Here is a 17,131-nt window from a genome sequence, read left to right as displayed (position 1 = left end):
CAGGGATGCGCCTTGGCAGATGTGGTGCCCCATGGGTTCACCTTGGCTGCTGGGTGCGCTCACAAAGGTCAAGCGGGCCAGTACAGGTTGGCTGAATGCAGTGCTGCTGTGTCCATGGCAAGTGATGCTGTTTTGTGCTTTTGCTTTGCTTACAGGTCCCTTCAGAACTGCATTTGGTCCCGTATTCAGGGCTCAAGCACTGACCCTATTTGCTGCCCCTGTGGCTTCCTTGGTTGCTTTTTCTGTGGCCTCTCAAATTACTCTTGAATTGGTTCTTGAGGGTGTGGTACAGAACAGGAAAAAATGGGTTTGTGTTGGTATGCTCTCTGCCTGTGCCTCATAGCCTCGTGTGCCGTTATCTTCTATGTGTTAGTGGCAATTTTTTGGTGGTATTTGAAGTTACTGACTGACGGGAAAGCTTAAGGGCTTGCTACATGGCAATACCAAGATGACAAAGGGTGGTGAGGTTGATAGAACTGAGTGACAGCCTGAGCACTAATGCAGTTTGCCTGGATATTACATTGGGTCACTGTGCCCTCTGTCAATTTTTGCACACAAGTACTGTAAATTTTGGTGCTCTCATAAATAGGATGGCCCCAAATTGTGTTGCTTTTTGATAGAAAGTCCTCAAAGCTGGCCAAGCTGTGGTTGCTGTACAGTAGGTAAAGAACGTATACTGGTGTCTGCGTGCCTGTTGTGGGCTCAGTTGCTGTGTGATGTGGCATTTCTTGTCTGCGGGAAGACGGGGAAGGACCTGTGGGGAGTTGAGACTTGGCTCTATCAGGAATTTCAGAAGGCAACCTGAATTATCATGAAGGGTGGTGAAAAGTGGAAGCGTGTGGAGAATGGTGGCTTAGCATCTGGAACTCCCTTGTCATCTTTTTGTGTGCTGGAGGTGATAACAGCTTTATTTTAAGCTTTTCTGGATGCATTGTGTTATGGAAAACTGAGTGTATTTCCTGTTTTGGCTGATACGAGATTGTAGAAAGCTTTTCCAGCTTCTGAACGTGTTCGTGTAATTACTGCTTTCTTCATTACTTTCAGTGAGAAGTTTAACGTCAAACTTTAAAGGTTTAAAGTTTGATGGTTCAAGGAATAGAGATTCCCAGAACTTTAACTGTTAATTTTCCTGTAAATATTAATACCCTCCATCAGGTTTTCATCAGAGTTAATGCCACTTGGCTCTCAGATGAAGGGATTTTTATAGCAGGGATATTTACCAATGGAAACCTCTCCAAGATCACAGAACTGCTGCTGGGCAAAATGGGCAATAGGGTCCTTTTGTGGCGCTTCCAAGGTTGAAGTGTTGGCTGACATTGCCACCTAATGGTGAGGAGAGCAGATCTTGGAATATTTACATGTTTTTCACTACTTTTTTGTGATTTATTTTGCCCAGTCCTGTGCTGTGGTTACATAAAAACAATTGCCAGAGAAACTTGAAATGTGGCATTTTGTTCTTGCCCTCCTGCTCACCATGGGGAATTTTAAGGCTATAGAACTGACTAAGAAGACAAGAAGTGGCTTTGTCTGCTAATTGTTACTTTGGTGCCTTACCAGAGTGTTGCTTTGCTTTTTTTGATAAAGTATTGGTGCTTAAAAGAAATCTATCTTTATTGGGAGGAGAGTACAAAAGATCCAGCTCCCCAGACTGGGTCAGGGAAACAACGTAGGATGGTTTCATCACAGCTGGAGTTTGGCATTGCAACTTGAGTAACTGAAGATCAGGAGTCCTGCTTGTTTTTTGGTGAGGCCCTGTGCTAACTTGGTTAATTGTAACAACTGTGCATAATTTAAGATGTCATATTAACACTGGCAGTAGCTTCATTTTGACAGTGTAGCATCTCATTTATTTAACTGGGCAATTAAGTTAAAAAATAAGGTGTTTAACCCTCAAGGAAATAAGTTCCTCATAAAATTTCAGTTATGAATTGTTCGTGCCTGTCTGTTCCAGACTCGTAGCAAACGAGTCAGTACCACTGAAATGCTGCTTGCAGATCAGCTCAGGAAATGCGAGAAGCCTGCCTTTCTGTGGGCTGCCTGGTTATCAGAGCAGTTAATCGCTTCATCTTGCATATTTCTGTCCTGGTGGTGTAGCTGAGCTTCAGCCCTGGCTGAAAGTTCCCATGGTGAAAGCTGTCTTATGATCAGACAACGGGCAGGGAAAGTCTGGATCGACACCAACTCTTGTCTGATGGAGATTGCTAAACCTGTGGGAAAGCTGCATGTGAGCCTGGAGATGGTGCTGGTGTCACCTGCTCGGCCTTGGGCAGGTGATAAGACGAATGGAAGATGGATAAAGCAGGAATGTTGTTTTTCCCTTTGGTTTGCTAAGTGTGTAGAGGAACTTTATGTGCAGGGTGTTTTGCTTTGCTTCTGTATGCGGTTCCTGTCTGTCGTTCTTCTCCACCAGTGAAGAGAAGAACAAAAAACGCACGGTGGGAGGTGAGCTGGAGTGGTTCATGCCACTGTTGGGCTAAGAATGCTCCAATGGGACTAGCTGTGGGAAAAAGTTTAGTTTTTAACTGGGTATTTAGCATGAGTTGAGATAAAAACACTGCTTTGGAGTTGACTGCTCGCACGGTCTCTGATGGGCAGGGAGGTTCTACCTGTGTTCAGGCTGTGCTGAAAAGTTACACAGCTTCTTGAGTGCCTCCCAAGACTTCCTTTTCTTAGTTTTTTATGTTATAAAATGTATGTTTAGGGGAATTAGTGTTAACCTTTATCATTGTGTATTGGGGGATATAGAAATTGGTGGACTGGAGAACGCTTCACTTTGCTCAGGTTTCTGGATGAGACTGAAAGCACTTCAAAGGCCACGTCTGAATGCAGAGAGTTTGTGCTGGGCTTTTTAGATTTATTTGACTGTGAAAAGGCTTCTCAAATGTTTTCATTCAGTGTTCTAACAGAATTGTAGGATCGATATGTTTGTTAAGAATACCTCACCTAACTGAAATGGATTGAGATATCAAATAATTTAGTGATTGTTACTCCTGACATGGACTTTCTCATCCATTTCCTTGTGTGTCGTGGTGTTGGCTGGAGGAATAACAGAAACTCAAGTAGCTTCACTTCACTGTAATTTTTTTCTTTTTCAGGTGGCTTCTCAACTGTGTTTCTGGTACGAACCCACGGTGGGGTACGTTGTGCACTGAAACGAATGTGTGTGAATAACGTGCTGGATCTCAACATATGCAAGAGAGAAATCACAATTATGGTAAGAAACCTGTCATTTGTAGCTGGAGAATGTATTAATTTGTAGTTTACTCATTCCAAATGCCTCTTCAATGACAATCATGTCTAGATTTGTTTTCTTTTAATCTTGCAGTCCTCACTTTCCACCGTTAATTTGAGAACTAATGCTGAGTTTAGGATTGGAGCACAAGGAACTTGTAAAGCGATTATGAAAATCGTGTTTGATACCACAGTCAGTGTGGCCAGTACATCTGATTCCCAATTTCTTCCAGTTCTGCAGTGGTAATTTCAATCCTCAAGGCCTCTGTGTGCCACTGCGCTGTTGGCTGAATGATGCCGCTGGTGGCTTACACAAGCGTTGCTGTCTTGAGGAGGCGTGAGCCTGTGCTTGATGGGGCAGCCCAGTGCTGAGGTAGCTGATAGTGCAACCAAACTCCCTGACATCATCCATGTCTGTTGTTTTACAGAAGATGGCTGTCAAAGGAGGAGAAAGAGAAGGTTCAGTCAGGTACACTTGGGTTTGGCTACTTGACTGGGGAAAACAAAATAATTAAGTTGCTGACTGGGCAAGAGAAAGTTTGTTATTGCCTTCCAGCAGATGCTGTGTAGATTATTTATCTCCATCTCCTTGCACTTCTAGCTTATGCATGCTTTAATCATGGCAGCTTCTATTTCCTCAAGTCATCTCATTGGCAGAAGCTCCCTAGTACAGCTGATAGCACTGGTATAGTCATATATGAACAAAGCATTGTTTATTTCCACATGTGAAATGTCTCTTAAGTTGTTTGTTTCTCCTTGGGGATGCCTTAAATAGCCTGTATGAAATCTGCAAAACTTTGCAGTCTCAACTGTTAGTTATTGCTGTTTTCCTGCTCCTTCTTTAAAAACTATGGGTGCCTGTTTTTCAGTTGTGCTTAGGATGGTCGCAGGTAGCTTGGGGTTTTTGGGTTTGGTTTTTTTTTTCCCCCCCCTATCTCCTATGTATCAAGGCTTCAGCTGTTCATACTTCATGACGTTGTTTTTAGAGTGCAGCAGCTCGGATGTGTTCATGCTGCCCAACGAGCAGCACAGAGATGGTGTTCACTGAGTAGCAGTTGTGGTGTTTGCTATGCAGTGGTCACTGACACTGCTGGCAGCAATGAGCTGAAGTTCTGTGCTTGTGGCACCTTCTCAGGAGCCGTGGAGCTAACTTAACTCTGTCATAAACAGTTGTCTGAAAACTCCTACTGTCTTTATCCATTTCAGTTTTTCTGTGCTGAAGTGTAACGTCTGTTTTCTCTTTCAGAAGGAGCTATCCGGGCACAAGAATATTGTGAGCTATTTGGATTGTGCCGTTAACTCCATAACTGACAATGTTTGGGAAGTGCTCATTCTCATGGAGTACTGTCGAGGTAGGAGTCAGAGTAAATATGAGGAAAATTTATTCATCAGCTGGGATATGTACTTCAGAACTGCTCCCTTAACATAAAAGCTTAACATATGTATCTCGCAGCTGGAATCTAGTGAGTTCCTCTTGCCTTCCTGTTTGCGTCACTGCTGTTGAGGCACTGAGCTTTAAGGCTGAGGAAACGTAAAAGCTGGTTTCACACAGCTTTGCAATTAAGTAGGATTAGAAACAGGGAAATTAGTTGTATTAAGTATGAAGTGAAGATTTTCTCTGCTGTTTTTGCTGAGCAGCGTGTAGCTGGAACGTAATCCCACAGGTGAGATGGGAGAGCTTTTCTCTGCTGTTCCCTCTGCTATTTTTGTTTAAGTTAACAATATTGAAGATACTTTAAGCTTATCTGACAGCTGACTTGTTCTAAATGAGCATGGCACAGCTGGTCTTCATAGTGCTGGACAAAAATCACGAGTCCTGGGGCCGCTCCTTATGATGTAATGTAGTTTCAAACAATATGCACAAAAAGGTAGCTTGTAGATAATTTTTCTTCACGTCATGCTTTGGAATAAACTTGCCATTGGTTTTAATTTCTAAAGTTCATCTAAAATGTAGGGTAGCGAGGCACTTAGCTCATAACATGAGATGAGGGTTAACCCGTATAAGTGATACTGGAGCAAGTGCTGCAAAGTGTCAGGTCAATCTTTCTAGTCTAAAACCCTCTGTAGTGCTCTAAGAATACTTTCAGTTGAGGTTTATGTTGGTTTTATTTGCAGCAGAAGCAGCAAACATTGCAGCTCCTGCAGTAAGGAGCCTAAGGCAGCTGTGATGTATGTTTCAGGGAGGGGAGTAAGGAGAGAAGTTGAAACCTAATGGCCTAATGGTTCTTGGTCCTCTGCTTTGCTTGTACAGGTGAATTTCTTTACTCTCAAGGCAGCTCCTGTCAGACTCCCTGTTGGCAGTGCTCTGTCCTTAATTCTGATGGTAAACAGCCACAGGGATGTCAGTTACCAGATACCTGGATGGTGTTAGGCTTTTATTTTTCCAACCATCCTTGTTTTAACGAAATGCTTGCCAAGGCCCTGCAGATACTGAGTTTTTGCTTCATCTGTTAGTGTTGTGTAAGCGTTCTGCTTGGAAGAGCCTTTTATTATCTGGCAAAATAGTGAAATGGTAATTTTTGGTTGTAGAGAGAAACCTATGACGGGGTTAATGGAGGTCCATCTAGAAGGGTGGATTTAGGGCTCGTTTTTTTTGTTCTCTGTCCTTTTTTCTGTTGTCTCCCAGAAGGACAGAGCATGTCAGGAATATGAGCTCAGTTTAACTTGAGTGGTTGACAGGGTTCTGGCTATGGATCTAATTGCAGGAGATGCTTGTGGGACATCTTTGTGTGATGGGTGCTTCTTTGTGTTTGTGACAATTCGTCCCAAATAGGTTTCAGTTATGGAGGCTTTTTGTTTCATTCGAGACAGTATTTTTTCTATCTAGCATGATCCAAGAGTGTGAATTTGGAAAACCAGTTTGTTAGATTTCCGTGCAGTGACTGTGGAAAACTTTTTTGCGTCTTATTTGTGAACTTTCTGCATGTAAATCTTTCTGTGAATTATATGAATTTGTTAGAAAAAAAAAATTCTTTGTTTCTTCAGCTGGGCAAGTTGTGAATCAAATGAACCAGCGTCTGCAGACGGGCTTCACTGAGTCAGAAGTACTGAGAATATTTTGTGACACCTGTGAAGCTGTTGCCCGATTGCACCAGTGCAAAACGCCTATAATTCACCGAGACCTGAAGGTACGGACGTGATAAAAGGGAATGCTTGTTACAATCAGTAACCTACGTAAAAAGGATTGAGAATATGGGAGGTGTTTGTCTAAGAGTGACATCGTGTTAGGGAAGCACTTGCTGATGTGGAGCTGGAAGCAGAGACACTGAACCACAGAGGGTCACTTCCTGCTGAGGCCAAGCCTATCAATTCATTTTCCCCATCTGAGTGTGAGAACGTGTAGTAACAGTGAAGTGAGATGAAAATAATGGCATTAATTTCTGATGTTCTTATGTGTTGATTTCTTCTCAAGGTGGAGAACATACTGTTAAGCGACAGCGGGAACTATGTTCTCTGTGATTTTGGCAGTGCTACTAACAAATGCCTTCATCCGCAACAAGATGGTGTTAATATGGTTGAAGAAGAAATTAAGAAGTAAGTTCTCTTAAGTGGCATGACTGTGCTTCTGGGGAAACTCCAAGTATTGTCATGCACACATATCTTATTAACATGAACTGAACTTGTGGTTGAATTTGAAATGGTGTTGGCATAAATAGGGTAAAACAGCAAAACTCTTTGGTGGCACAGATTTCTACTGTTTATTTAAAGGCTGTTTTTGCAGAACTGAGACTCTGTAGAGTAAAACTTGGAAAAAAAGCCTGCTGTTTTGAAGTCAGATTTTTCAAAGATGTCTGACTATCAGCCATTTTAGGAGCTTGTTATTTTCATTTTGTGTTCTTTCAATACTGCTAACAGTGCGGGAGAAGAATGGATGTAAATAAGCATTGGAGTGGATTTACATAGTCTTACTTGTAGAGTAAGGTCCACTTTCATTCTCCTAAGACTGATCAGAAAAATATCTTAACTTGTCATACAGTCATGCTCTAGAAAATGTCTTTGTTTGGTATTGCCCCTTCAGGCTGCCTACAGCAGAGGAATAAATGTGGGCTGCTTGTTCTCAAGTTAAAGTAATACAGGGGTTTATTTTCCCTGCTCTGAAAAATACTCTGAAAAATACTAGTTTAGTGATTATTTTCAGGTGTTAGTTCTGTGAAGCCTGCGTTCATGCATGTGCAATAGGAACACTCTTAGGACTCTGGCATTACATCTTTCAAACAACTGGTTATTGCAGTATTTAAGCTAAGTGACTCTTGGAAAATGACATGTGCAGGGGAAATAACATTCAAAGCAAATTTCAGCTGCCTAAATGTTTATTCTTGTGTACGGTAATTTTATGTTGCTACTCCAAATGTTGCCTGTGATGCCACAGATGCAATAACTGCCTTGTATTGTGTTAGACAGTTCCGGGCACGTGTCTGAAACTCAAATGTGAATGGCATGTGTGTGGCAGGTGCAGGAAAATGTGCTTTCAGTTCCAATATACACTTTCTTTTTATATCCTTTTTTAATTATCTACTTCTAGGTACACAACATTATCGTACAGAGCTCCCGAAATGATCAATCTGTATGGAGGAAAACCAATTACTACCAAGGCAGATATCTGGGTAAGCAAAAAATCTGGTACTGTGAAATATGGAACTAATTATAGTTTGAGGGAGGGGATTCTCCCTCTCTGCTCTGCTCTCATTAAAGCTCACTAGGAGCTCTGTGTTCAGTTCTGGAGTCCTCAGCACAGGAAGGACACGGGTCTATCACAGTGAGTCTTGAGGGGGCCACACAGATGATGTGATGGCTGGAGCACCTCTGCTAGGAGGACCAGCTGAGAGAGTTGAAGTTCTTCAGACTGGAGAAGTGAAGGCTGTGGGGAGACCTTAGGGCAGCTTGAGAGGGTCTCCAGGAAAGCTGGGGAGGGCTCTTGGTCAGGGAATGCAGGGAGAGGATGAGGGGAATGGTTTTCAGCTGAAGAAGGGGAGACTGAGGTGAGATCTTAGGGAGAAATGTTTTGCTGTGTGGGAGAGGAGGCCCTGGCCCAGGTTGCCCAGAGCAGTGGTGGCTGCCCCGTCCCTGGAGGGGTTCAAGGCCAGGTTGGATGGGGGGCTTGGAGTCCTCTGATGCAGTGGGAGGTAGGTGGAACGGGATGGGTTTTGAGGTCCCTTCCAAACCAAACTATTCTAAGGCTCTATGCATAAGTGGTGTGGGAGGAGTTAAAAGCAACATTTACTAACCAAAACCCTAATTCTTAGGAAGTGAGAGGTATCATGCAGCTATACAACACAGAATATAGTAGAGGTATCTTTGGTGATTATGTCTTCTTTGAATAAAATGAATGCCATGTGGCGGTCGTTTTGAGTCAAGGGGGTTATGATTTAGAATTCTTTTCCTTTCAGTCAGCTCAGGCTGGTGCTCTATAATCCCCAATGATTTCTTGTGGAAACCTGTCAGCAGCATTATAAGGGAAAGTGGTTTTATTAGTGTGCAGTGAGGTAAATAAACTGATTCAGTGGTCTCTCTGGGTAAATAGACAAAACAGCTCATGGAATAAGCTTTAGTTCTGGTTGTTCATTGTCTAACATCTGAGTTGGTGTGAAAGCCTTTCTAGAGCTGCTCTATACCAGCTTGTCGCATCCCCAAGTTGTCTCATACATAAGCACGTAAGCATCAGCTGTAGCTAGGATGCGGTTTGACTCATTGGTGCTGCTTTATTGTGTGAAAGGCTTGCTCTCTTCCCTTTACAGTGCCTGTGTTTGGTTTTTACAGGCACTTGGCTGCTTGCTGTATAAACTTTGTTTCTTCTCACTTCCCTTCGGAGAAAGTCAAGTTGCCATTTGTGATGGAAGCTTTACCATTCCGGACAATTCCCGGTACTCTCACAGCATGCACTGTTTGATAAGTAAGTATTTGGACATCATGGCAGTTCTTTTGCCCCATAAATCAAATAAAGCACAGAATATCCCACTAATGCAGGCAAGTAACATGGATGGGTGGTGCAGCCTGGTTGGGTTCTTGACTGAGCAGTGGGAGTTGCTTCTGCCTACCAGCTGCATCCCAACTCTTGCGCTTGCCATGGAAAGAGGCTTGTGCAGCAGAGAACTGTGCTGCAGAGACAGGACTGACGTGCCAGCCTATAGAGGGGTGTCAGAAACCAACAGGAAAATGATGTGAAATGGCGCTCAAAATGAGCCAGGTGAACGAAATGCGAGCAGGGGTTTCTCCTGGACGTGTTAAAATTGGGTATTGGGCATTTGGGTGATGAGTCAGTAACTTTGGAATTGAAACAGAATAAAACAGTGCAAAGACTTGCCAGATTATATTGTACCTCTCAGAGAGCTTTGAAGTTAATAGTACTTTTTGTGGTCTTTAGAGAGGCAGGATGAATCCTTTTTTACCGTAGGAAGCCACGAACAACAAAGGGATAAGGGGAATGAAAAGAGTCACTGTGAATTTATTTATAGTTCCTTTTTGCTCCTAAGTGTGTATTTACTGTGAAATGTCAGACTGTTAATAGAATTTTCTATTCAAGTTGGACAGTTGTACTCGGATGCATTTGAAGTGCATTTTTAGTGCAGAAACATACATGTGCTGAACTGAGTCACACTGAGGAGAGTTTTAGGATAGGTCCATAGGTTATAACAGAACGAAGACCTCATGAACCTTGTGCATCCCAGAATGTTGGACATGAATTCTGACAAAGGTTTATAAGCGCCAAGAGTGTGAAGGAAAATGTTAATCAGCACTGAGCTCTGAGGCTTATCGAGGTACAAAGATATGGGAACTAATTACAGTAATAATGAGTATTTTCAGTTGCCTTCATTTGCAACTTGGAGCAAGTGAACTTGAAAGCAGGCAACTGACATAATGAAAAACTCAGAAAGTTTGAATAGGAACTCTTATATTTGATTTCCAAGTTCTCAATGTTCCGACCACATAGTTTATGCCTTTGTATAACAGCAAACTCCAAATCCAAACCATATTCGTGGTTAAGAAATGGCATTTACCTTGTGCAAATACTTCATAATTGACAAAACAGGGTTCATTTTCAAATGAATAAATACTTTTCTGTGTCTTAGTGCCACTTTTATGAGTACGTGATTTAATCCCAGGCTTTTTATGGAGAAAACTCATTTGGTGGAGGTACTGAATTTCCTCTTGCCTCAGCGAGCCTTTTGCTATCCCGCAGTGATAATTTGGTCTTGTCAATTTTTGTAGGGTATATGCTTGAACCAGATCAAGGACAGAGACCTGATATCTTTCAAGTGTCTTACTTTGCCTTTAAACTCGCCAAAAAGGATTGTCCAGTGTCTAATATTAATGTAAGTAGTCTTGATTTTTTTCTGTATTTTTAGTGTATTTTGTAAGTAGCACTGAGAAAAGTCTGTCAAATCCACTTAGAGAGGTGATCTAATTTTCTTCATACACCTTGTTCCTAACTTTTAAACCTAGAGCAGAGTACACTTCAAGCTGCTATTTGCGTACATGCAATTAGCTCTCTAAACAAAATACTAATTTTGAGGGCATAGCTTCATGTATTATCTCTACACAAGAATACACATAATTATACACACATAATTATGTAGCTTCTATGTTTATGTATAACTGTGTATTTATATAACAATATATGTATTTATGCATGTTATATCTGACTTGTGATTTTTAGCCATTACTGATCTCGTGTCTACCACAATTAATATGAAGTACACTACTGAGCCTAAACTTCTTGTCAGTAGAAGGTTTAATGCTGTAACTGTTGTGCCAAGAGCATTCATGATTGTTCTGGATGAACCTTTTTTCTTAACTGCCCTTAGCAATTCTGTTGATCCATTGGAAGGACTGCAGTGAATGGGGTGGCAGAGGGTAGTGCCTGGGTTGTCCTGCCGTCCTAACTGTGCTTTGCACGTCAGCTTAAGCTTTGTTTGGAAGCCCGAACTTGCCCTCGAAGATGATCTCATCCACAGGTCTAATTACTGTGTGTTGGAATTGGAGGGCGCATCAATAGTGTTCAGTATTATAAAGCGATTCTCAAAACAGGCATCAGGACAAATCCATCTAGGAGTTCATTTTGGAATAAATTTCAGCTATGGTAAACTCTTTCAGTGGCAGCAAGGTGAACTTGGAGTTCCTGAATTCTTTTAGTGTCAATTCTTGGAGTAGAAGGTGCTCAGTAAATGTGACTGTAGCTTTTTGGAAACTGGTTAAAAAGCCATCAGAAGACCGGGAGGCACTTGCTGTTTGTCAGTAAAAGCCACATTTTCAGTCGTTTGCCTGGTTTTGCATTACCCCATTGTAGCATGTGATTAGGAGGTGCAATAACCGTACTTTGCCTCCAATACTTTATCCTGAGAGAAGAGTGAGGATATAGCTTTACCTTGACATAATGTAATTTGAGAATTTGCTTCTTTACTTATTGGAGGAGGGGAATCACCTCACTTGGGTCACTTGAATATGTCCATCTTGTGAGGTTTTTGGTTTTTTTTCCTTCTGCCCTTTACCCTGTAGAAAAGTGCAAGTGCCTGGATTAGTCTTACAAGTGAAGCTGCTCTGTGTGTGTTCACTGATGTGTGAGAGCAGCAGTCCCTGCTCTGGTTGCTCTTGGTTTCCTCCTATCAGTGCCTACCCCTGCAGCACCCATGCTGCCTTAAGAGGATCAACACAAAAATGTGCACATGAAGCACCCCTGACCCTCCCCTTGAGTGTCAGTGACCACAGTTGGTTAGAAGAGGCAGCTGTGTGCCGTACTCTGTCTGTAATGGGAGCTTCTTTTGTCAAGGGGAAGTTACAAGAGTGCTTCTCTCCTTCCTAGACTCCTGACTAGTTCCAGTGCTAACAGTGGTCTTCAGAGCAATGTTTGACACTTGATAACTCTGTCTCTGCCATCTGTGAAGAGGTTCAGAGTTGTGTTCTTTACGTAATGATGTTGTGCACGTCTAATTAGAGATCGTCTTCCACCTCCCTGCCCCAACTGCTTGGTTAATGTGATTTAGGTGAATCCATTCGGGAATTAGGTTAGGATGAGGGTAAGCAAATGGACCACAGAAGCACAGATGCTGCATGGTTTTCTGGAATCAGTGTTGCAGTGGAAGAGCGCAGTGGGCTAAACTGTTTCATCCCAAGATTAGGCTTTGTGTTAGCTCTTAAGCTTGAGGCTAAAATAGGTCTGTTCTGTGCAGTTAAAAGAAAACATTCAGGGGAAATGTTTTACTTCATTGTTGATAGCTGTTAGTGCGCAAGTGAGGTGAAGTGGTTGCAAAACCAGTCCAGTTGCGTTTGTTCTAGTTCTGCAGCAGGTAAGAGACATAGATATAGTATTAAATTGAAACACTTTAATCTACAGCCGTGTGAGCGAGTTCCACATGAAGCCTTGTAACAGGAACAACTGGAACTCAAGTATTCCTCTTGAATCGTTAATGATTTTTTTTTCTTTCAGGATTTAATGCTTTTTTTTTTTAATGCATTCAAATTTATTTTTCCCAAGAATTCTCCTATCCCTTCAACTCTTCCTGAACCCATGACTGCTAGTGAGGCAGCTTCTAGGAAAAGCCAAATAAAAGCCAGGTGAGCAGCAGAATTGGCTTTACTTTCCTTTGCTGATATTATTAAGCTACATGTTTGTCTGAAACTTGTTTTTTGTGTATTTGTAACTAAATCAAGAAGCGTCTAGGTAGTGGAGGCCATTAGCGTAGATAAACCGCAATTCTGATTGCTCCGAGTCTCTCTTTGGATTCCACTCCATTGCTTTTTCTGTTGTATTGAGAATCCATGGAGAGAAACAGAGATCCTGCTTTGTGGTGAAATAAATGTTAGTCTGGTCCTGGTCTGCTTTATTTTCCTGAGTGAATTACAAGAGAAGATTTCTGTGGCAGGTGGGGATAATGTGGTGCTGGTGAGCTGTACTTAAAAGTTTTCTTTAAATGTGCAAATCTAATCTGATTTATGATGGTAAGTGAGTTTTGTTCTTTCAAAAATTCCAGGGTTTTACGCCAAAATATTCTTTTTTTCCGTACTTGTTAATAGAAACAAATCAAAACCTTGGGAATTCTATGCAGGCTTTTCACTTTGCTGTGCTATGTGGTATGTGTTTAATGCTGGAAGAAGCCTTTAGACACGTATTCTGTGTTAGTGAAAATTGTTTGTGTTTTGTATATACCATCATAGAATCATAGAATAACCAGGTTGGAAGAGACCAACCGGATCATCGAGTCCAGCCGTTCCTATCAAACACTAAACCATGTCCCTCAGCACCTCATCCACATGTCCTTTAAACACCTCCAGGGAAGGTGACTCAACCCCCTCCCTGGGCAGCCTGTTCCAGTGCCCAATGACCCTTTCTGTGAAAAATTTTTCATAATGTCCAGCCTAAATCTCCCCTGGTGGAGCTTGAGGCCATTCCCTCTTGTCCTGTCCCCTGTCACTTGGGAGAAGAGGCCAGCACCCTCCTCTCCACAACGTCCTTTCAGGTAGTTGTAGAGAGCAATGAGGTCTCCCCTCAGCCTCCTCTTCTCCAGGCTAAACACCCCCAGCTCTCTCAGCCGTTCCTCATAAAGCCTGTTCTCCAGCCCTTTCACCAGCTTTGTTGCTCTTCTCTGGACTCGCTCCAGAGCCTCAACATCCTTCTTGTGGTGAGGGGCCCAGAACTGAACACAGTATTCGAGGAGCGGTCTCAGCAGTGCTGAGTACAGAGGGAGAGTAAGTAACCTCCCTGGACCTGCTGGTCATCATAGAATCATTAGGTTGGAAAAGACCTTGGAGATCATCAATGCCAACTGTACCTGTCAGCTACCTCATGTCCCCAAGCACCTCATCTACAAGCCTTTTAAAGCCCTCCAGAAGTGTCGATTCCACCACCTCCCTGGGTAGCCAGTGCCCGAGAACCTCTTCTGTGAAGAAATTTTTCCTCATGTCCAATCTAAACTTCCCCTGATGTAGCTTGAAGCCATTCCGCCTTGTCCTATCACTTGTCACTTGGAAGAAGAGACCAACACCCACCTCTCTGCAGTCTCCTTTTAGGTAGTTGTAGAGAGCAATAAGGTCTCCTCTCAGCTATAATGATCAGCTCTATTTCTATGCCGCCTTTGTTAGCTTGTGAGTGAGAAGCAATGGGTGGGCTCATGTCAGCCTTGTTTGAGCTGTGCAGATGTGTTGGTGCTGTTTTAAGTGGTGTCATGGTCTGGGCATGGTGGGTTTTGCTGGCCCTGCAGAGAAACATTCTTCTTTTTATCAAGTCTCTTCTCTGGGAAACCTTGCCATTTCAGAATAACAGATACCGTTGGACCAACAGAAACCTCAATTGCACCGCGACAAAGACCAAAGGCCAACTCGAGCACTGCCACTTCTGGTGTGCTGATGATCCAGAGCTCGGCGACTCCAGTCAAAGTACAAGTTCCTGGTGAATTCGGTAACCATGGGCAGAAAGGTAACCTCGCAAAGTCTAAGGATGGACCAGAATAAATGAATTCTGTATTGCTTTCCCTTCTTGCTTTAGCAGGGATAACATTCAGAAAGAGTTACAGCTTTGATACATGTTCACTTCAAGAGTTTTAATTTCTATCTCGAATGCTTTCCTCGTTGCACTTTGTGTCTGTTACAGTACAGGAAGAGTAGCTTCAGGGATGGGGTGGGGTAAGGCTTCTCTGTGTCCGGAGAAGCCATAGTTATGCTATCCCTTGAGGGGTTCAGGGCCAGGTTGGATGGGGCTTTGAGCCCCCCTGATCCGGTGGGAGGTTTCCGTGCCCATGGCAGGGGGTGGAATGGGGTGGGCTTTGAGGTCCTTTCCAACCCAAACTGTTCCACAATTCTATGAAAGCCTCTGATCAAACAGCCACTGGGAACGTTAGTGTCCTAGGTGTAAACAGCTTTTACAAGGCAAGACCCAAATAACAGCCAACCTGGAAGGTTTCTCATGTTATGACAAGTACCAGATGATTCCTGGGCACTTTGGAATGTAAATAGAGCACCAGGAGAGATTCATTCATGTCACTAACTGCTTACTGAAAAGGCTGCAAACCCAATTGACTGGCAAAATTATTAAGGTGTTCTGTTTAAGGGAATTTGAGTGAGTGTGTTGTATGCATGCCAAGTTGTCTGTTCTGAGGCTTAGGATGCGAGATGCTAGATGCTTCAGTGTTACTGAAACAGAAGTCTTGAACCCAGGTTCCTCTCTTGTGAGACTAAAAAGCTTCCCTCATCTTGTAAGTAGCAATTGTTTGTTGAAAGGCCTGGAAGTGTTTGTAGAAGAGTGAACTCAGTACCTACCAGCTGTACTGGTTATCAGGCTCGGGAGGGAAGGTATAGACTTTGACCTTGAACTGTTAAACGGAGATCAGCTGCCAGGGAGCTCTCTAGCTAACCTTTAGTGATCAGTATATCCATGGTGTTGTCTGAATATCACAGGAACCCCACGTCCCGGAAACGGACAAGCAATCCTACCGTCCCACGGGCCCAGCCAGCCCACCCCGCAGCAGCACCGAGTGCTCCAGCAGCTGCAGCAGGGGGACTGGAGACTGCAGCAGCTGCACCACCTACAGCACCAGCAGCAGCACCAGCCTGCTGTGCAGGACGCTTACCTCCAGCAGGTACTAGTCAAGTGCTTTAGACTAGTTTCTGAGGGAGACATGTGTTAGTAACACTTTGAAATGTGTGTTAGTTAAACATTTCTGCTGTTATTGCCTGCATTTCCCTGCTAGGAGAGAGAAAGGCTGCGGCCCCTGCTTTTTACCTTTGAGTTGTCTTTCCATAGGTACTGTAAGGCTTATCCTGGGAAGTTGCTTTCTTTGTGCTGTCTTGTTTTTGCCTTTAGACCCTGAATTCTAGCTTGCTCTGAATCCCCGCTGTGTGGCCCAAAATAAAGGTTTTTGTGTGTGTATAAACGCGCTTGAGAGAAGTGTTAGGAATTACCTAGGTGATGATGCTATGCTGAGAGTAGATGACTCTACATACCCTGTCTGAGCAGGATTTTTGCAGTCTTTGTCTTACTTGGTGTTTTTTGATCAGTAGAGTGTTAACTTTTTTTAGTTGGTCTGTCCATCCAGATTTTTCATGGGTACCACGTATTCTAGCACTGCCCAGCTTGTCTACTGTCAAGTGTGGTTGCTTGAGTCGCGTAGCATAAGCAACTGTAAAAGTAACAGAAGAGTAGCTAGGTCAGGCAAGAACTTCCAGACCCTATACAAGATGCTTACTGCTATTCCACTTTTCCCCTGACTGCTTTGAGACAGATTATTCTTTAAATCACAGCTGAATTATTTTTCCAAAGGGTCTCGGCACAGGTGAAAATGTTAATTGGAAAAGGCAGTGCTGCTGAATGCCTAGTCTAATATTTTCTTAATCAGGCTGGTATTAATTGGGTAAAATAAAAATGGAAAAGTTTTCAAGCATATAGTCATTGCAGTGACTGAGTTGCAGGCTGATTATCAGTTATCTGATGTCCTAGCTGAAAAATACTGCTGATTCACAGAAGTGATATTCAAATTGATGCTTCGTCTAATTATCTGGATAATCCTAGAAAGGGGATCATGACTCCTTAGAGCCATTATCTTCTTTTCCACTACAGTACCAACAAGCGATGCACCAGCAGATGGTCCAACAGCAGCTGTTGATGCAGTCTGTGTACCAGCAGCAACCTCTGCAGTCTCAGTATCCTGCGATGGTACGTCAAGGATGGAACGTAGATATGGCACAGTTTTAAAATATGTGCTGTGTTCGTAAGTCTGTTGTTAAGACGCAGTAAAAGATGATGATGAGCAGTCATAATGAGCTGTGGATGGGGTAAACGGTGTAGAGTTCAGCATCTAAAATGATATTCAGTTGGGAAAACAATGTTAACCCAGATGTGGTTATAAAAGCTTATCTGGAACTGCACTTCAGTATTAACTGGATGGAATATATCCTGAACTTGCTTAAGGAGGTA

At 42.9% G+C, this 17,131-nt stretch overlaps 1 protein-coding gene across 1 annotated transcript in view; it reads left to right on the top strand.

The window, feature by feature from the left end:
• Nucleotides 1-17,131, top strand: part of BMP2K (BMP2 inducible kinase) — a 56,212-nt gene that overhangs the window by 16,952 nt on the left and 22,129 nt on the right. The window contains exons 2-12 of the mRNA XM_069855019.1: nucleotides 3,096-3,214; nucleotides 4,478-4,583; nucleotides 6,217-6,359; nucleotides 6,644-6,765; nucleotides 7,754-7,835; nucleotides 8,989-9,121; nucleotides 10,438-10,541; nucleotides 12,701-12,780; nucleotides 14,478-14,638; nucleotides 15,616-15,797; nucleotides 16,775-16,870. Of these exons, the coding sequence (XP_069711120.1) occupies nucleotides 3,096-3,214; nucleotides 4,478-4,583; nucleotides 6,217-6,359; nucleotides 6,644-6,765; nucleotides 7,754-7,835; nucleotides 8,989-9,121; nucleotides 10,438-10,541; nucleotides 12,701-12,780; nucleotides 14,478-14,638; nucleotides 15,616-15,797; nucleotides 16,775-16,870 (1,328 nt within the window). The remainder of the gene's footprint in view (nucleotides 1-3,095; nucleotides 3,215-4,477; nucleotides 4,584-6,216; nucleotides 6,360-6,643; nucleotides 6,766-7,753; nucleotides 7,836-8,988; nucleotides 9,122-10,437; nucleotides 10,542-12,700; nucleotides 12,781-14,477; nucleotides 14,639-15,615; nucleotides 15,798-16,774; nucleotides 16,871-17,131) is intronic.

This window comes from Phaenicophaeus curvirostris, chromosome 4 (assembly GCF_032191515.1).
Source record: "Phaenicophaeus curvirostris isolate KB17595 chromosome 4, BPBGC_Pcur_1.0, whole genome shotgun sequence".
Classification (NCBI taxonomy): domain Eukaryota; kingdom Metazoa; phylum Chordata; class Aves; order Cuculiformes; family Cuculidae; genus Phaenicophaeus; species Phaenicophaeus curvirostris.
Note: the sequence above shows the minus strand (reverse complement) of the source record. Positions and strands in the feature narration are given on the sequence as shown.